The sequence below is a fragment of the Asparagus officinalis genome, chromosome 3 (genome assembly GCF_001876935.1).
Source record: "Asparagus officinalis chromosome 3, Aspof.V1, whole genome shotgun sequence".
NCBI lineage: Eukaryota > Viridiplantae > Streptophyta > Magnoliopsida > Asparagales > Asparagaceae > Asparagus > Asparagus officinalis.
This window is the reverse complement of record NC_033796.1, coordinates 97597459-97619338: the sequence shown is the minus strand read 5'-3', so window position 1 is coordinate 97619338 and position 21880 is coordinate 97597459. Positions and strand designations below refer to the sequence as shown.

The 21880-nt window shown below is 34.5% G+C and overlaps 1 protein-coding gene across 1 annotated transcript in view; it reads right to left on the bottom strand.

Moving 5' to 3' along the window:
- The window catches only part of LOC109835465 (DNA topoisomerase 3-alpha), a 34068-nt gene continuing 16292 nt past the window's right edge, over window positions 4105–21880 (bottom strand). The window contains exons 13-23 of the mRNA XM_020403444.1: window positions 20148–20182; window positions 17926–18055; window positions 17260–17312; window positions 17088–17184; window positions 16927–16965; window positions 14275–14353; window positions 14068–14139; window positions 8911–8994; window positions 6896–7069; window positions 6686–6800; window positions 4105–4537 (exon numbers count right to left, since the gene is read on the bottom strand). Of these exons, the coding sequence (XP_020259033.1) occupies window positions 4285–4537; window positions 6686–6800; window positions 6896–7069; window positions 8911–8994; window positions 14068–14139; window positions 14275–14353; window positions 16927–16965; window positions 17088–17184; window positions 17260–17312; window positions 17926–18055; window positions 20148–20182 (1131 nt within the window). The 3' untranslated portion in view covers window positions 4105–4284. The remainder of the gene's footprint in view (window positions 4538–6685; window positions 6801–6895; window positions 7070–8910; window positions 8995–14067; window positions 14140–14274; window positions 14354–16926; window positions 16966–17087; window positions 17185–17259; window positions 17313–17925; window positions 18056–20147; window positions 20183–21880) is intronic.

Below are 21880 nucleotides of genomic sequence, written 5' to 3'. Positions count from 1 at the left end.
TTCATGCCCCATTTAATTTAAGGAAATCCGACAAATCATATTTTGCCCAAGATGACCCAATCGCTCATGCCAGAGTTTAAAAGAATTTGGGTCCCTAAATCTCAAACTCATCGCAACATGTTGTATTTTAGGTCAGACAAATTCTAAAATATACACATATGAATAAAAACCACATAGGTTCACAAGAGTTTAAAGCAAAATCAAGATAAATTAAAATTGTCTGACAAATGCATATAATCCAAATATAGAAAAACCAAATAGTTTACCTTGACCACCTCAATAAGATCTACTACCTCCCCCTCGTTCGAGCTTATGAATATTAACTTGAATTATGACATGTGCTTCAGGCACTACGACTGAACCAATTAAACTTGCATTATGGTTTCTCACAACAGCTGGTTGTGTTTTTAACAGCTACTGATGCAAGGATTAGTTCATAATGTTTTTAGTTGTACTATTGTAAGAGTACAAGGTTACTTGTTGAATTGTATTCAGTCGAGGGTTTAAAATCCAAAAATGGCTACAGGATAAGATCTCCTACTATGTTCATGGCCTCCCCCTTGTCCACGCGTATAAGTAATTTTCTGAATTGTAGCATGTGATACAAACACAACTCGTAAGCCAACTAGTCTGACATTGTGATTTCTAATCTATGTTCATAGCCTCCCCCTTGTCCACGCGTATAAGTAATTTTCTGAATTGTAGCATGTGCTACAAACACAACTCGTAAGCCAACTAGTCTGACATTGTGATTTCTAATCATCAATTGATTGTGTTTCTCTGCGACTACTAATCAATTCAGAATGCTAAGAGTAATTCTTGGTCATGTACTGCTGCTAGAGTACAATATTATTTGCGTGGAATAGGGAAAAGAATTTTTTGATCAAATTATTGGCTTCCATAGATCAAAGCGATCCTTCAGGGATAGCCTAGAAAAGTGAATACTTTTTCACTGAAGAATTTAATTTTTCATGTTTTTTAGAAAATTTAAAGTGTTTACCTTCTGGGCAAATATACTTAAAGAATCAAGAGATATAATCATGCAAAAATCACAAGGGTGTCCAGTAAAAATAAACATTCGAGGCCAAAGACAAGTAATAATTACTATCATATATCACAGTGCACTAATATGGGGATGAAAAATTAGTGCATCAGGAATTAGAAATATTCACATAATCACCAAAATTATCAAGCTCATTTTTCTAAAAATCTTCATAAATGTTATCTTTCAAATGTTTGCTTCTGGCAAACTAGTCTGATATTAAAATTCACACAAAATTTTAAATGCTTGGACGATCAATGATCATCACAAACTCAAGCAAGTAGAAATTAAACAAAGGCATAACCAGTTTGTGCTATACTTTCTTCTAAACTCAAGGTTGCCAGATTCATATCTCCCATATTCAATAGGTTATCTTCATAATTGTCATCTTTTAAAGTTATGTTTGCTTCAGGCAAACTGGCATGATGTTTTTCACCTTGTTTTGCCTTCCCCTTTGAGTCCTTTTGACAAGAATAACTCATAACTACTGACATGAGGAGATGAACAATTATTTTACACGGAGATTTACATTGTGGCTTGAATGCTGAGGGCCAGTGTGACAGAATTTCCTTGTGATAATTGATATACTTAATAACCATAGTGGTATAAAATGATAAAAAAAATTTGAGGCATAATTAACAATATCAAGTTACAAGTTACTGTATTCAACCTCCATAATTGGGTAGACCTAATACCAAAAATACCCTAGTTTAATAACAACTAGGATTTAGCTCATATGATGCATGGATTAGTATTTTTTTAACGCATATTGCGTACCTTTAGTGTTCTTTGTTTATGCATATTACATACACCTTTGTGTTTATATACAAAGACATGCATTCATTGATTACAGGTGTCCGTGATCTCTCAATGTCTAAATTATTGCAGAGAGGCTTCCATAATCTCTTATAAATAGGTATAAATAATAGGGAGATAATTCATTGAGACAGGCTAGTACTCAAAGTGTTAATGAAAAGGATTAAGGTTAGCAATTGCCTACCCTCTATAGTTGAGATGCAATCAACAGTATTAGGGTTAATTGCGGATAGACCATCTGTATGATTGCTTTAGACTCTTTTACCCTCAGGGAGTTTATTGTCAAAAAATAATTTTCTCATTCCAAGTGACTATGACAGAGAAGAAAAGGTTTCATTGGGACGTCTGCATGCAAAGGTAAAACTAGAAGGGTAGCTAGTTAAAAACAACGACACTACATCAAATAACTCTTGTTTTTAGTTAATATAAATGAAAGCTTAAACTAGACCGAGTTTCTGTATTTGACCCTATATGTAAATAAGCTTTAGTAATTTCGTGTGCTTCGCTGGTTTGAAAGTTACTACAATTATATATTTATTTTCTGAGAACAGAGAGGAATACAGTATGAGCTTATGAGTTCTACTTACAATATGTCTAGACCTATACATATATAATTACGTATTTATTTTCAGAATAAAATATTATAAACTTTTTATTTTTGGTTTCAGTTCATGAAAATTATCAGCGATCTCTAAATATGTTTAATAAAAATGTGCAGATATCAAAATATCCCTTATCTTTAATACAAATACTATATCCGAAATATAAAATAAAAGATATGCCAGAGAAGAAGGGATTTTGCAAATACCTCTTACCACCAACGGACGATTACGAACCGACTAGCTAGAGCTTTCGTGCTGATAACGTGTTGTAATATACTAAAGAAATGAAACAAGAGACAAGAGACAAGAGAAGAAGAGAAATTGTAATCTTTTATTCACACTTCCATTTCCATACATCGTACTATTTATAGATACATGATGGAATACAAAAAGACATGAAATTAATAGTCCACATACAAAGTAATGTCCACATACATTTTGTCTTTTAGATTTCTACAAAATGTCTCTTAGATTTCAACAATATTAACTATTTAAAATTAGAAACGATTTCTCATTATTTTAATTCAATAAGACTGTGAATGGAATTAATATCTAATATTAATTAGTAATTTGCCAAGAAATAGAAACAAATATATATATGTTAATTCAAAATTAACCAAATAAGATATCTATAGATCTTACAGAACAATTAAATCTTTATTTATCAAATAAAATATCAAATATTTTATAAAATAAATCGTATTTATTATGCATTAATCCAAACATCAGATCTATTCTTATTGAATCTAAATAATCATGAACATGCATCAAATTGTAAGATTAAAATTTGATCCAATTAATTTATGCAAGAGACTCTGATACCACTATAGGTTTTTAGATGCTCTAAGCGGAAATGCAGGAAACGCTTTCTTAACATCTAAACAAAGGATCTATTGCATAAATCAATTGGATTAAGAATTAGGAAAAACAATTACCTCTTGATGCGTGTTCAAAGCCTTCTCTAATGGAGAGATTGAGAGTCTCACTTGAAAACTCCTCTAGTTGATCCACCCGAACAAAGATCTGGATCCTTAGAAATCAACTTCTAGGTTGAAGATGATAGGAGAGAAAGTAGTAATACTTTCACGTATATATAGAGAAAGTGGAATAGGATTAGAGTTTCTAATAGAAAAATCACTCCTATTTATAATCCACTAATTAAATTTATATTTAATTCTATAATTAAATATTATCTTTTATAAAATTTACAAATAAATTTATCTTTTATTTAACAATAACTCCTTATTATTAATAAACTCTATTTCGAAGCTATATCTTATATAACTTTATATTATAATTCTCCCAATATATCCAGTCCATAAACTCTTAGGGTGCGACCTCGTAGGACCTAATTACAATAGCAATGAACTTTATAACATAAAGTCCATAAATCATAGTTGGCTTCTAGCAAAGCACTATGATTACCTAAAATAACCGGATTGTAAATCTCCATTAAATGTCCCATTTTATAATTAGTAATTGCACATTCAATTAAAGGACACAATTCCTTCAATATAAACACCCAATGAAACTCTTTGAGCTAGTGAAAATAAAATCCACGCAATTTGTGGGTTGAAATAACACAGTTCATTTGAAAGCCCATGAATACCAGGATTGCATGTCCAAAATCAAGTCAACACTGCATTAATAAAACCAAGTGAACCAGCTGTTTTCATTTAGTTCCCTCATTTTATCTGTACAGGTCTATTCAACTCTAACTTAGCAAGCAAATATACCTGCCACACGATATAACAGTAGAATTCACCAGTCCTCTTCAATCTATCAGATCTCGCATCAAATGCCTCAATCTGATGAGAGAAGATTTCACCTGCCTCTATTTGGGCAAGCATTTGCAAAATGAGAAGGATCACCACAAACAAAACATCTCCCGGATAGCGGTTCACCAGTAGCTGACACAAACGTAGAGCCTTCATTTCGTCCTCCTCTCTGTCCTCGGCCACCGCCACCACGACCACCACTGCCTCTTCTTGCAGCGGATGATGATACCCTATTGCTGCGACCTCCACGAGATCCTCCTCGTCCTTGCGCTCCTCCACTGCCTAAATTATCATCCCACCTGCATTTTGAAAATCATGCGGTTATGTTTTATAGTGATTCAATATCATTGTTGAATCATAAAGGAACGAGTAAAGAATCATCTGAAAATGCCTTGAAGTACATAGAAGTTAGGATTAATTGCGGATAGACCTCCTGTACTCTCGCCAAACTGAAATTACTACCGCTGCAGTTCTATTATTGCAAAGAACTTCATTCAGGGGGGGTCTATCTGCAACAATAGACCTACAGGGATGGTAAGATCAATTTGGCAAGAGTACAGACGGTCTCCCGCAATTAGCCCTAGAAGTTGTCTCTTTCTTATCTGTATCCGTACTATAGGGGTGTATATTCAACACCTACAAAAGAATATGTGGTGTCTTTGCAACTCAATGAAATATCAGAGGACCTTTCTGCAACACATTGATGTCATGTGACGGGTATAACGAGAGAACTCCATGTGGTACATATAACGAGAGAACTTCATGTGGTAAAAGTGCTAATAATTTTTTTAAGGAGTAAAAAGTGGTTAACTTCCTAAGTTACAGGTTGTGCATCTGCAATAAACTGTAACATATTAAACAAGTTGCAACAAGAGAGAAACGAGTAAGAAATTATTTTGAAAATGCCTGAGTATATAGAAGTTTGACGGATGATATGAGCTCCTAAAAATTGGAAGCGACTAGAAGGTTTGTGCAAAAAATTAGATTGCAGACAATAAAAGAAAAACATGGATGACAAACAAATAGGACTATTCTCATTTTTACTCACTTTAGGTAGAGCTATAACTCTAACTTTTTCCAAGTTTTTTTCGCATTTAGGGCCCGTTTGGATAATGGAAGTATTAGAAGTAAGAAGTAGGTTATAGAAGTAACTTTCAAAGCTGTATTAGAAGTAAGAAGTAGGTTATAGAAGTAACTTTCAAAGCTATGAAGTAGGAAGTAGTGGAAATAGCATTTTTTTTGTTTGTTTCATATATTTTTAGAAGTAATGGAAATAGAACTTATTCCTCTTCATTTACTTTTTTTTGGATAACATTTGGAAATATAATTAGGAAGTAATTTTATCAATGAAAAGTTGTTAGAAATAACTAATAAATAAAATATTAATAAAAAAATTATTTATGTCATAATTAATATGCATTTCAACTACTTTCGAGCTACTTCTGAGTATTGAGGATTGCAAAAATATTTTGGAAGTAAGGATGACACGTAGGCGCCACATAAGCATTTAGGGAAGTATTGGAAGTAAGTTTTCAGAGAACCAAACACACTTTTTTGCTTGGAAGTAACAGAAGTAGCCTCTTACTTCTTTTACTTCAGCCACTTCACAATTACTTCCGTGCAAACAAACAGACCCTTACTTTCAGTGAAATCAAATTGATGTAACTATATATAAAGTAATATTCCAGAATGTCATAGGAGATATCATTGTTTGTATTTGATAGGGATATCAGAAAGCCAGAAAGTACTGCTTGGTTGAAAATGAAAGGGGGAGAACAGGGAGAAACATAAATAAAAAATTTAAGGCAAATGAAACCAGGCATTTCCAAGCGTACCATCAGTACAATAAGAAAACCTTGGTAAGATTTGGAGTACAATAATGCTCCATTATGTTTTCCCCATCTACAGTAGGTTCCAGGGTATATAGGTAAGATGTAGAAGTACATGTACATGTGTATGTGTAGATATGTGTGGGTATTCCATTTTCATCTTCTTTACTCCTCATTTCCCTCAAAAAAATTACTTCTTTGCCAAACCATACAGGAACAAAACACAACCTTTAAAGCCAAACAATGGCCAAAAGATAAGATTATATAAGAGAGCTAAAAGCAAACCTGCAAAAGGATTTCACAAAGAAGCAAAAAATAGACTGTTGAGGTTTTCTTTATAAAAAAAATTTTAACTTAATAAAATTCACCACTGGTAATGCCTATAATTGATGACAGTGGTTAAACTGTAGAGCGAACACAGTTTAGACGTGAATAACATTCACATAACAGGTTCTAACTTGACTAGAAATAAAGAACAAAGCAAAAAGTAAATGATAGCATACTAGAAGAAAACAGAGAAGATCAGTGCATGGAAAAGATAAAACTAGTATTGCATATCTTGGAAGGATATGTTTTAATGCAAAAGCAACAAATAGCAAAAAGAGTTCTGTTACTTACACAAAAAAACCACACTCCTGGTTTTGGCAGGAAAAGAACTTCCTTCCTCTATTCTGCTCTGTTGCAGCTGTTCTTACTGGACATGATGCTCCACATGACTCGCATGGGATTTGACCTGGACAATATTATGAAAATATTATCAGATTTCCGTTCATACTTGAATAAATGGCAGCATCTGATTGCTAGGTAGTTCAAGGCAATACAAACTACCTATATTATTTCTTGAGTTCTGGACTCTGCTAGATTGAGCACTACGAGAACGGGAACCTTGAGAGGGGCATTCATTTGATGAATGCCCTGTTTGCCTGCAATGTGGACATACATCCTGTCCTAGGTTTCCTCTTCTTGTACTGTTCGGAGTTTCACCAGCCGTTTGTCCTCTTGCTGCAAGCAGTCAGAAAATACAAATGCAATATTTAAAAGGAAAGTGGACAGTTAAAAATCTCAGCAAAAGTTGTCTGGGAACAGGCTATTCTAATGACATAAACATGACACTAGATTTGTCTTGATTAATCAACAGATGGGTACTGAATTCATAGGATGATAGGATATATAAGATGCTGCAAAAATTGATCGAAATTTCACTCTGTTTTAAGTTTGCCAAATATTATCAGGAAATATATCATGAAGGTCCTAGAAAGCTAAACTAATAACCTATTATTACTAACAGCTCTTTTTTCACAAATATAACTTGTTCCAAATTGACATATTCTTACATTTTGTCCCAAGTTGTATTCTAGAGTTGTTTTCCTTTTGCAAGGAAAAATCCAATATACGATGTAGATAATAGCAATAAGTTGATCATCATCCTCATCATCAACAACAACAACAAAGCCTTCCCGAATTTTTTGGTCTGCTACACAAATTCTTTTATCCCATTCAGTTATGGCTAAGATTGTCTCATCCATTCACTTAACCACTAACATATGCTTCTTAATTACTTCCTTCCAAGTTCTCCTAGGCCTATCAGCCTATATCTAGTTTTGCTTGCTTGATTAGTTACAATCTTATCATCTCGCTTATTTGGTACATATAGTGGGCTTGGTTAACGTAGCCAAACCATCTCAATCAATCCACACACACTCTCTCTCGTTATATCATAAAAGGAGCAAGTAATAAGTTGAGCTACCTATGCAAACTAATCTAATTTAACTAGAATTATAACAGTTGAAAATAGAAGTTTCTAGGGAATTCAATACATGTTTGACGATCCTTTCTGTTACATTATACTAATACAAGAGCGCCTGAAGTTCCAGGAAAGGTCGCTGCAACAGCTCAATGGGAATCCAGCTAAAACTGATCCGTGCTCATTTTTATAGAAAATATTGCAAATTAGTCTCAACTCTCGACTGTAGGTAGCGAAGAAAATCTAATTCAAGTTCAAGAACACGTAACAACACACTGCTCATCTATGTTGCATGGATACGGGTGCGCATCAGACACGGACACGTGTGCGGACATTGGACACTGTCAAATTATAAAAGTCAGGATACGGCTATGAAGCACGGACACACATAACATAAAGTCGTGTCGTGTCGTGTCCGTGTTGGACACACATGTCGAACACACGTATCCTATGTATTTTTTAGGATTTGCCTCGTGTCGCCGTGTCGGATGGCCGTGTCGGATCCGTGTCCGTGCTACATAGGATACGGGAACACGGCTATATACATACATATTAAAATTAATAATCTATATGAGATAGATATTGTTTTTCATACACATGTTATGACTTATGAGAACTAAAATCCTTAAACCATTTTTAAGTTTCATTTATTTAATAGATAAGAAACCAAAAAAAAAAACACGTTTTTTTAACTAGATACCCAAATGACCCTTTAAGTAACATCATACTTATAAACTAGTTATGTGCTAAAACTATTTTCCCCGAGTCCAACGAGTTGCATAAATTTGAGGTGCAGTGTACAAAATACATTCAAGTAGTGTATCATGAGTTTTTAAACTAAAACATGTGTTATATAATTGAGTGCACATCTGCATATATATTCAAGAAGTGTCTAAGGAGTGTCCGACATGGACACGGATAAGAGAAAGGTCAGACACGGATACGGGAGCCTACATGAAGCGTCCGGGTAACCTAGCTGCCCATGTATTGGTGATAGAGTAATTTGCTTTCATTCTTGGATGCACATCGAGAGAAGAGAAAAATAAGAAAAGGAAAACATCCACAGCCAGATGTGAATTCTTCATTTATGAAGACAAACCTGGGCAACCGGAAGGCATTCGCGATCCCGTCCCACAAATTTCTATCAGCTCCCTCAATATAGCATCACAGCCACCAATGCAGCCTAAAAAACGTAAACATGTCAAGCAGAATCACTAGATTCAGTTACTCATGATTTGTATTTACAAATTAAAGAACAAAGAAAGGACCTCACAGTGTATTCATTTTGCTATTCTGTAGTTGATTTTCAAGCTATTTTTAAGGCTACAGGCAAAAAGCACATGCATTACATTCAATAACCATCACTTCTAGATGTAAATATAGTTGTTCAACTAAATTTCCAGTCGAAAGAATAAAAATATAGCCACTGACAGAGAAATTAATTTAATTAAGTCTTAACTACAAGCAGTCCCCAGGCATAAGAGAAAATGTTCTGTGAACTTCAGAGCAATGAAGATGAAATCCTTAAACATATAAAACATCTAGTTACGTATATCTATAGACAGTTGAAATACATAGTTCTGCAATTAAAAAATATGAGGTTGTCTACTGAGCATGTGATGCAGGACTCTGCAAGGACACATTTTGAATGTCTCTACATGAGTCTTATAGTAAGGACTGCTGAAGTAGCCACGGCCATCTGAAATAAAAGCAAGTTGACAGTTTCCTTGACGTCTAAGATATTTGATTGTAAATACTAAGCCGTCCCAGTTGAAGATCAATTTGTTTTAACCCTTTCCCTTTTGCGGTGTCACATGAAGCAGCCTAGTGAGTTGTATACTTGCAATCACGTCGAATAGTAACTAATGAGGATATTACATAACTGTTTTTAAAACATGCTTGTATCCTGTTTAGATTAGTTTGGATCTTTAGTTATCAACTGGATTTCTACACTTAACTCAAATTTGAGATTTCCGTTGGCAGTTGGATCTTATCAGATATATAGAGTATAGTTCATATAATATTTTCGGTTGTTAGCATTTGATTTGAATTTCTTTATTAAATGAAAATTCAATTTATACTTGATTTAATTGCTGAAATAAGTGAATAAAAAATAAAGCCAATCTAATTTGCTAGAGGAACTATTATAAATTTATTTATACCTTCAAAACATAAAAGTAAAATCTTCTTCAGATGAACCACTACATTAATTGTTGTGTTGGGAAAATGACTTGATTCTATAGATAGATAGAGGGATTATTTTTTGGTGGTGATGGGGGGGGGGGATTATTTATACCTTCAAGCCATAAACTTACAATCTTCTTTAGAAGAACCACTATATTAATTGTTCCGTTAGGAAAATGACTTAATTCTAGAGGAAGGGCTGGAGGGAGGGAGGGAGAGAGATTAAAGATTTTATTTATAAGAAATTAAAGATAATACATTTATATAACTTTCCAATTTGAGATTAAACACGTTTCTCTAACTTCTCTAATATATTTACCACACTAATGTCAATCAATTAAAATAACTTTTTTAAAAGCTAGTTATTGGTTAACAATTTAAGGACGCTAAAACTTCTTTAAACATCATTTGGAAATATATCAATGTCCTTGTTCTTTATATGAAGAGACAACAAAAACTTACATCACATTATCTTTTTAAGATTAACGAGGAATTGTTTCACAGATATGTGTATCATATTGACACATTCAAGCGATGCTACGGATAAATGGTGTTCTAGAGAAAATAGGTTCTTCTTAATGTTGGATCCCATTTGAATAGCGACCAGAATGAAAGGATGTTGTTATATCAAATGTACCGGAGGAAGTTTCAAAACAATTGTTAAGCATAGCAATGAACAAGTAAACACACTAACATAAGTGCAATAAAGTTTGTAAGAAGCATGGGTATTTAAAAACTTGACATTTGTAGGTGTTCAGAAATAGTAAGATATATCTTGAAGAATGAAAATTTGAAATTCGTCACAGCAGAGAAAGAATGGAAGCCAACATGAAATATAAGTTCAAACTAAGGCGTATTTTCATTCAACTGAACTATAAATAGTGTCAAAATGGAATATATATTTCATTTGAAAAAAGCTAGAATGAGCATTAATAAACAGAAAACAGAAGCAATTAAGGGAAATGACTTTCCAAGAAGTACAACAAGTAGGCTGACCAATTAACAAGAGAAATGCAACACAATATATAATTTTTATCCTAGTGGAAGAAGAAAAAAGCAGCAGCAGTGCTAGTAGCGGCATTAAGTGAATTGCATAAACAACTAACAAATTAATAAAATATAGTCCTCCCTGTCCAGCATACACTTGACATTTGTAGGTGTTCAGAAATAGTAAGATATATCTTGAAGAATGAAAATTTGAAATTCCTCACAGCAGAAAAAGAATGGAAACCAACATGAAATATAAGTTCAAACTAAGGCGTATTTTCATTCAACTGAACTATAAATAGTGTCAAAATGGAATATATATTTCATTTGAAAAAGCTAGAATGAGCATTAGTAAACAGAAAACAGAAGCAGTTAAGGGAAATAACTTTTCAAGAAGTGCAATAAGTAGGCTGACCAATTAACAAGTGAAATACAACACTATATAATTTTTATCCTAGTGGAAGAAGAAAAGAGCAGCAGCAGTGGTAGTAGTGGCATTAAGTGTATTGAATAAAAAACTAAAAAATTAATAAAATATAGTCCTCCCTGTCCAGCATACACTTGCTCACACAACGAGAACAATTCGGTAACACAAATAAATTGTTTTCCTTTTTCTAAAAGGCTTAAACAGAAGTCTAGACTGGTCCATGCAAAAGCATGTAAACTCAGATATGAAATTGAAATGTGTCCAACTCCTGGAACATTGCATGTCTATGCTATTTCTGTCTATTCTGGTATCCTATCTTTTAATACTAGTGCATGGAGAAAAGGGGGAAATGGGAGAGAAGTCTAATAAAAGTGTAAATCACTGGGACCCGACGCCAAACACAAGCGCGTGCGCACATATAGTACACATGAAAAATAAAATCTTCTTGAAATAAATAAATAATTAACAAAAACAAATAGCCATACATAAACATCTGGCTGACTCACAAAGTGTGTGAACCTATTCAACCGATGAAAATAAGACTTGACGCTTTGTTCTTACGTTCAGTGATAGGTAAGGAAAAAGGTATAGTGTATCACCAAGGGTTTATGTGATTGCCCATTGCATTCTATTGGATCTTTAGCTTTAATTGAACGTTAGATTAAGAATCCCAAACAATAGCTTTTCTTCATATGGATGCTATTTTGTACTGGAAGAATTCGCAGAGTTGCAGCTTGGTTGCACAATCTTAATATATGACAGGTGGGTTTTCCAACCTGCCAATTTGCCTCATCGAACTTATGGCAAGTACCTCCGTTCTCAACTGTTTCCTTGCCCCAAAATTTTGTACAGGGCTAATAACAGGTAAACATCCAGTTGTAAAATTTGACAAATCTGTAATGAAGCCTTGTGCTTGTTATGCATCAGATTCCAGAAAGGAGCTCTTTTTGTCCCCATTGTCGCATATCCTAACTAAATGTAATATTGTTGATGAAACTAATTTTAAGCTGGACCCCTTTAGGAGAGAACCCTCCTTTAGTGAGAAGACATGTCAAACATATCTACCACATGATCAAGGTTGCATAGGTACGGGTATGGACACGGGTACGCGACACGGCAAATTTGTAAAAAGTAGGGTACAGGGACACGGCTTTTTCCGCTCTGTTGAACTTGATCTACACGTTCTTAAACCCAAACACATCAATTTTGGGGTGAACCCGTCGTGTTTTGAGCCGTGCAAAAAGTTCTATTCATTCGAAACCGTTAAAATTACGGTATTACGGTGAGTGGATGAAGGGTCAAAACACGACGGGTTCACCCTAAAATTGGTGTTTGGGTTTAAGAACGTGTAGATCAAGTTCAACGGAGCGGATCGTAAAAAAAAATGGAATGATGTGATTTTAGACCGCGTCCTTAGGTGGGAATCTAAGGTGTCACCTTAGAAAAACATTTATATTAATTTTACTATGTTTAATTTCAAATTGAGAAATAAGCTCATTCCTTAAAATTATAAAGTAAACTCTTTGGCTTTATATTCCACATAAGCATCAAAAAAGAGCTAAGTGGGCCGCTTAAACGGCCCGCCCAACTATTTCAAAAAAAAATCAAAACGGGTGCTAAAAATAAACAAACCCAAACCCAAACCCAACTTAAGTAAAACCCTAGATCTCATTTCTCTCCTGACGCCGCCACGAGAATATCTCATTACCGAAACCCTGTTCCTCGTCAAAGCTTCCCCGACCCTCGTCGACGCTTCCCCGACCTCGTCGAAGCTTCCCCGACCCTCGTCGACGCTTCCCCGACCTGGTCTTCGATCTCCGAGCTTCCCCGACACATGGGAAATGAGCTGTTCCCGTGTCCCCTCCGTTTGGGTGCGGAAACGTACCCAAACCACACCCGACACGGGTACAGTGCCAAAATTGCCGTGTCCGGGTATCACAGCACATGATCAATATCATTGTACACTTACTTACAGAGCTTGTTAATCTCAGTAAATCTGTTCGATACTAGTGGAGGCAAACCAGATTATTTCTAGACCTATTACATAGAAACCTGCTATTTTCCAATTAATCTAATATTACCGTCATTATAAGTTAAAAACTTATTTAAAAACTCTGTAAAACTCAAGGAAACTCTCTTTTAGATATTTGATCAAGCCAGACTACTAACTTGATGGATGAAAAATTGTTTCTGAATAAGCATGCAGTAAAATGTGATCTGCCGGTCTACTCAAACAACAAATAATCCGTTGCACTAGGCGAATGATGGCAAAATCAACATTGCGGACAAAAAAAGGAATCATTTGGTTTTGTTTGATGTTTAAATAAGTCACATAGAACTCCATGTGAAAACATAAAACTCCATGTAGAAACATAAAATTGTGAGCTCACCATGTTAAAACGTAAAACTCCATGTAAAAATCGTAAAATTCTGAGTTCACCACTAAGGTATCTTCCATTTACGTTAGGGTAATATAAATAGCCAGCTCAAAAATCACATTTTTAATCTAAATCAAACATAAAAAGAAAGATAATTCTTCAGGACTAAAAGAACGACAAAGCCTTTATCCCAAAATTCTTTGGGCTCTAAATTAAGAAGAAAAAGAGAAACCAAAGTATCTAGTCAATTTAAGGTAATACCTAGCACATTTTTACTTACCCAAATGATCAACATCATAATTAGGTGGTATCTCTAGCCGGCGAAACTTAAATTGAATCTTGAAAACAGGTCCTGTATACAACATGGATGATATTTATGCAACTTATCATAAAGAAGCCCCCCGGGGGGGGGGGGGGGGGGGGGGCCAAGTTGAATTACATAAAGGTTAGTTGAGACACAAAAGATATCAGATGATTGTGGGGTAACCTGGAACACAAGAAGAGCATAAGTTGGTGGTTACAATAGCTTCAGCTGTTGCTCCTGGGAGCCACACAACGTTCCTACACTGTGAAGCATTCACCAAATATTGTCAAATAATAATGTTTATAACCAACCATTAGCTTGAGACTGACGAACTGATAAGTGATACATAACTTAAAATTCAACTGTTTAAATAATAAGAGTTTGTTAAGTTATTATTCAAAATTGCAGAAGATTTAGTTCTCTTTAGTCAAAGGAAGTTAGAATACAACTCAAGTTATCACCATCTAACCACATAGCGCTCAAGTTATGAAACTGGTATGTTAAATTGGCTAGATAGATAGTGCAGAAGGAAACCTAAGTATAGAAATCCTCTGGACGTGAGGAGAAAAGTAACACAATGATAATGTGATAAAAGAAGAGAAATAATCCAATATTTTATTAATTAACAGATGGTAATCAGAAACATAAAATTACCAATACTTCACAGAGAACTTTGAATGCCATGGCAATACCACCAGCACTAAGTGGATAGTGATAGCCCTATAGGAGTACTTCCTAGAATTCTAGATGCTAAAAGTACTTCAATTCTATTTTTCTGGAATGGTAATACCAATAAGAGGAATACTAATACGAGGGCCAAGCTTTCTTAGACGCGCTAAGTTGATTCGCCCTAGATCTTCAAAATTAGGATCTAAGTAGATAACAGTTGTAGCCTCTCCTGACACATCAAATGAGCTACCAAATTAAGAAGCACCATATGACCTCATTTTCCCTCTTTGATGCCCAAAACAATCCTCTTTTTCTATTTCTTCGTCGTGCTCCAACCCCATGAGATAATCTCTGAAAGTGCTGCCAAACAATGCAATTTGCGACAAAAAATCTTGACTGGTTAACTTGCGTTGAAAGTACAATCAAACCTAAACAAAGCAGTGAATACCCAACCTAACCTAATAAAATACAAGAGGGTTGGGTTGGCCCAGGTCTGAAATATACAATCTATTGAATGTTTCAGTCTTAGACATAAATGACTAACACAAAGAAGATGACAAATCAACAGAGTTGGGGGAATATTCAATTAAACAGAAAAACTTATAAGCATATTATTCTTCTATTTAACAAAAACTCAAATTATACAATCAAAATATGATATTAATGACAGTTACACATAAAACAAATGACTTTGTTTACAGCTAAAACGTAAGCTCACAATGCAATTATCAATTAAGTACTCAGACCACAGAAACAATGCTAAGACCAAGATCAATCGAATATGTCAAACAAAATCTATTGTGACCCTATATCAACATAATTGCATAACGACAGGGGACCACTTTTGGTGCGACCTTCACAAAACATAATGATATAACAAACGTCAAAGATGAAAAAAGGATAATGCAAAAACAAAACTTTACACCTTCATCAGTGCACAGCCATAAATTCTAGGTACAAATTCTTCTAATAAATCTCCAAGAGCAGCTGGAGATATTATGATTTTCAATTGACCATGCCATCTTAAGCTAGCATTATTCAAACATGGTAGAAACTCAAGAAATTAGAGGATGCCAGAAGGAAAGAGATTACAACTAACATAGTAGTAGACAGCGAGAAAGCCCTTAAAGAGGAAGCACATAGCCTCTCCCGTATTGGAAGACAGGTCTTCAATATACAGGAACAAATGTCATATTTAACCTTTTAAGTTGGTGGCAAGAGACCGAAGACTGAAATCTCTTTTCTGAATAGCATGTGATGCATACAACAATGCATATAGCCCAATTTATCTTTTTTGAATAATATGTATGATTAAAATTACTTGAACAATCATTGTTTCTAGTCTCATTGACTGATATAATACCAGATAGGATTCTGTTCCTGAATATGTTTTAAATACATCAACAATTAAAACAGTGACAGAACTTAATGTCGAAATTTATTTAAAGCATATTTTGGTAGGGAACAGCTTTGTATCCTTAGATAGTTCTCATGGTATGACTTGCCCATTATTCCTCAGTTTAGGGGGAAATGGAAAAATGCAACTAGTCTCCAAGACTATGCCAAGGCCCTTTGTAGTATACAATTTGGTTGCAAGGGACTTTGGAACTAATTAAAGGAGGGTTGGCACCAGGTCAACAACCGATTTAGAACTTCATCAATACTTACTGGAGCTGTGATCCTCAGCAGAGCCCATTTTGACAGGCAAATGATGGTGATGATGATACTGTCAGCCATATATCACTGACAATGGAGAGGAGCATAGATCTCTTATGATGGAATACAGAGAAATCTTCTGAAAATTCAAATCTGGCAATTACAATTTCATCATTTGCAAGGAATGAACGACAGGTAAATCATTTATTTGTTTACACATCGAAAGGACCACATAATTAAAGTCAGAAATCTTTCTCAGCCAAAGAATATCTGTTCTTAGATCCACTGTGTCATTACAGGGAGACATTTAACAAACTTCAGAAAAATTAACAAATTAAAAATTCTTTAATGGATAAATCTGTTTATCATGCATGAAAGAAGGAATAATTAACATTTAATAATGCAAGGAAAGTTAGATGATTACTACTTGTATATTTTTTGAGCAGCATGAAGCTCTCTCTATTAATTAGTATTTCCATATACTGACATCCCGGTGACAAGAAAACTTACAAGTGGGAAACTCAAGCAGCCAACCATTAAACCTCCATTCTGGGGAAAATTTGGAGTTTAGTTCCAGATAAAGGATAAAATATTTTAAAAATGAGATGTAGAAATATGCTTGTGAAAGATTATTTTTACAGCGATTACAGGGAAGAACAGGGAACTATTACCAGTTTTCGCCTTAGTACCATATCAGATTCATGGCATGCATTGCATCGCCGCACAACCTCTCCGCCATTGTGTGCATCACCAGCAGGTCTGTTAGACCTGCAATAGGAGAGAGAATAAAAGCATTTATATAGGTCCTAAGCTGATATATGAAGATAGCATTTATAATAGTACCTCTCAAAGAAAAGTTCCATTGCTTCTAAGAGGTTTTCTTTTCGCCTCCTTGCCTGCATGAGCACCAACAAACATTGTAAAAATGCAGTTCAATTTCTTAAGTAGAAAAGAAACAATTGTTCAAAAGTGTGCATTATCTTTAAGCAGTCTCCCATAGGACAATGGTCCATCTTGACACAATACAAGTAACAGTTTCTCAAACAATTTACCAATTACAAAAAACGTAAATAATTTCTTTTAGTTTAAAATCAATTTGTTTAAGCAGTTCCAATTGCAGCAAATCAAACACCTGCATTCACGCATATTGCAGCTCCAACTGCTTAAAACCAAACAGCCACGAGATGAATGTAACGTTACTTAAAGCTGCATATGGCACAGCCAGCAACAAGTACAAAATAATTCTGAAAATAGCATACGGTAAACCTTCCGCAAGTGAAAAGTGAAAATAAATAACAGGTTGATAGAAACACCAGAGTATTGAGGCTAATAAGAGATTCTTCACACATAACAATTATCAAAGAATGAGATAGAAAGAGAAGCCATAATATAACTATAATCTCTAGGAAACTGCTTGCTGGTGCCTGGTAGACAAATAACCATAGCAGTATCCAATTAATTATGTCCTGCAAGCTTCTTTTGTCTTGAGCGGTGAGCATAATGACTTACATCTACGAAAACTGCTTTCACTTCCCGTAAACAACTCTCCAGAACTTCGGATTTTCTCTTTGTACCTATGCTAACTTCCTTCATGTCCTCCTCCATCTTAGATCTAAGATATGGTTTCCAAAGTTCATACCTACAAAAGAATACCACAGATATCACTAAAAAGGACAATATATATGAAATGAAAAAGATGTTCAGATTTCAATATAACTCATGATACATGTTTTCCTGTTATAATGCTGAAGGTTACAAATACGATTTCCAATGCATTTATTTAGTAAGTAGAGGATTATGTATCTAAAGCTGTTGTATCTAAGACGAATAAATATTTCCCATTTATCGTTTTCTTTCCTCTGAAACATTTGTCCTTTTCCTTTCTCCCTTTCTACTCAGCCAGGAAAAGTTAATATTTCAACTTAAATGCATGCTTAAGAGGGTCCATGTGACCCATATGTGTAATGTTTCCCATATGCCAGGGACAGTCCTAGGCAGACACCTCAAAAAGTAGACAACTTTCATGCAATGTAGCTGGCTAGTATCTTTAAAAGAAGACTAAATAACAGGCACAGTATACATCAAATGCTAGTAAATATTGTGACTTGTGAGTTGTCACTTATAGTGTATAATACTAAAAAATGAACTTGCGATGTTCTTCTAACTAAAGACGTCTGAAACAATTAGCTTAGCTGCCAAATATTAAGAGTATTTTCATGGAAACACACTATCTGATTTATTGGAAAAATCTGCTATTATTTGTCCTTTCATAGAAATTTTTTGGGGAATTCATAGTTACTATTGTTTGTGTAACCATGAAAGAGAGAGTAAAGCAATTACAAGTGAATCCCTACAACCTTTAAGGAGTTTTAGTAGTCTTTACAATATTACTAGCAATTTATTCAGCATACTTGTCAAAACATGCCAGTCAACATCAGTGAATCATGATAATAAATATAAATAATAATTAGAAAACATGAAACATAAGTGATATTTTAAGCGCATATAAAATTCCTTAAGAAGAGCTTAAACTTGAAGAAGCATAAGATGGCAACATCATTTAATAATCTCCCACAGCTTCTTCACAGTTAACCCTTCAAACCACTATTCACTTCTTAGCAAACCTGAACTTATAAGGATCTTCCGAGTCTCCCTTGGATTGTGACCCTTTCTCCTCTGTTTATCCTGGGGTCCCTAAAATGTCTACTTAGAAAGCTTTGTTTTTCTTATATTCATTTCCTTTTTTTGCTTGCGAGACACTTATCGCTCATCTATCTGGATCTCATTCTCTTTTCCATCTTATCCTAGTGTTGTTTGATCTAGGCAATTGTAAAGGCTGAAACTGAAAACTCAAAATATGAGATTTAAACTAAGAACCTCTTGACAAATTATGCTGTGATACCATGTAGGTTAATTAGTTTATCCAAAGATTAAGCTCATGGTTCATGGATTAATGATGTCTAACATTATGTTTGACACATAATGGTATTTGTGAATGACATTATTCCCTCCATAATGTGATTTTTTAACTTAAAAGGTATCTTGAGGTACATTTTAATTTTATCTATTGGAGGATGTTTCAGATTTATGTTTAACTCAATGGAGGAGATGTACCATAATAGAATGGAATGGAAGAAGAATAGGATTTATGTAGTCGTCCCCAAACATTTGGGATAAAGGCTTTGTTGTTGTTGTTGTTGTTGTTGTTTTCGAGGATGTTTCAGATTTATCTATCGATCTTGGAAAGACTTTAGCCATTTTATTAGATGGTTTAATGGTGCAACCTTTTGAAATTGCTAGTTATTTCAATTATAAAGTATAACATTTTACTAATGCTCAAGTCACCAATCCTCCAACACATGCATAAGGTAGATTGGTAGCCCTTAGAAGATAAGAAGGAGAAATAAGTTACCTTCGTGAAAAGGCTCTTGTTTATAAGGGAGGAGCGTCGGTCCATATAAATTTTGCAATGTATATGTACCCTCTTATTATATTTTTATTATATTAAATGAAGTGGCATACAATAAGGTTAGTAGCTAGAATGTTTAAGATGGCAGGATGTTGTCGCTTATCAGGAAAAAAAAGGCATGATAGGTCATGTGTGCTATCTACTGACGTACTAATAACAGGGAATACTAGTCAGTAATAACATGTAAGAACAGCATATATTTAAATTTGAAAGTAGCATATTGACAGCTCAGAGGTGCACATCAATAATACTGATAGCATACCCCATATCATCATAACCCATCACTAGAGCTTCTCCCTGTAAATAACAAATATCATGAATCAGAGACAAGGATAGGAAGAGTAAGTAATGACATCGTGGGAAAACATTTAAAGTTGGTACTTGGCAATGCAAAAAAGCTCTACTATTGTAATGCCAAAGCCAATGAGCATGGCGGCTATAAAAATATGTTGGGAAATGGTGTCAATGCCCTCTAATTGAACCGTAGCTCTAGCATTTGCATAGCATATGCAGATAATTTTGTGAGATGGCATTCTAATGCACACATATACTTGTCTTTGCCCACAACTCTTAAAGTTTTAGGACTGAGAAAAATCAAGGTTCCTTTTAAGGTTGTATACAAATTTGACCATAAAGAAATAAAAGGTAGAGAAGTGTGGATAGCAAATACTCTTAAAATAGAAAAAGAAATGGTAAAATTTTATCCTTAGGCATCTAAGCTATATTGTTAACCTATCAAAAAAAGCTCTGGCAAGAGAAACCTCAACACCTCCAAGAGCTGAGAGGTCATCGGTATTACTCCCACCTCCTTCCTAACAACAGGGTGAGTTGCATTTTGCTGCTGAATTTGGTGCATTCTAGCACTCGAGCCAGATAGTGTGATCTAGATAATCTGATCATGTGATGGATAGATCATGTATCGGCACTAATTATCAACGAAAATATGAATGCAAAATGAAAGAAGCAGAAGAAAATAAAAGTGCATACGAGAACAAAGGAAGAAAGTTGATCTTTTTGGTAAACTCTATCCCTAACTCTAGAACTAATTCATCCTATCTAGATAGAAATGATTTATAGATCAGAAAATGGTAGAGAACAAGATGGGAATGAGACAAAGGGGAAGCAGCAGACGGGCCACAGAATCCGGTGAAGAGACAAAAGTGGCTCCACCAATGCCATCGTAAAAGGAGAATGGGATTTGAGAAGGAAGGGGAGATGGGAGGGGATAGAAGAACAGGAGAGGAGGAAGGAGGTTTTATCAACAAAAAAGCTTTGCCAACAAAGAGGATAAGGTGGCTGGGAACGAAAAGGATGAAGAGAGAGAGGAGGGGGAGATGGGATGTCGTTTTGATTGCAAAAAGTAAGATTATCTTTTAGCAAAATGACATTTGTCATATTTTTGCTCATATTGAAGGAGATTTCAAATTTATTCTACATAAATTGGATTGGCTAAATAAACGACTGAACAGTAACTTTACGATTTTGTTAATGACCAAATGGCATTTTTGACAAAAAATTGAAATTTAAGGTGATTTATCTACAAAACGAATAAGTCATGAGTTTTTTAAGCAGCTCATGTTTATGATAGTCTCTTAAAACCACGTTATATATACATAAGATAAAAGAGATGACAGAAAAGGTTATTGTTTATAGACGAAAATTTCCTTATATGGCACTCTAAAACCCATTATTTTTACACCTCAAACATATGATTCACAACCTTCAAAATAAACTTTATGCCCTATGAACCAAAACCGTTAGCTGGTTATAAAATTAATGGTTTTCAGGCAAGATAACAAGAGCACTTTCCATATATAAACGAAGGTCAAACCATATGATTTTGTTATACTTATATTCTAGACCAAGGAGACCATAATGAAATAGTTGATTAATGGAATAACAATAAGAAAATTGGAGTTCTAGATGTGCTTTAAGAGGGAATTTCCTCTTATAGCCACTAACCTTTGTTTCCTCATATATACATGTGTGGGTGTG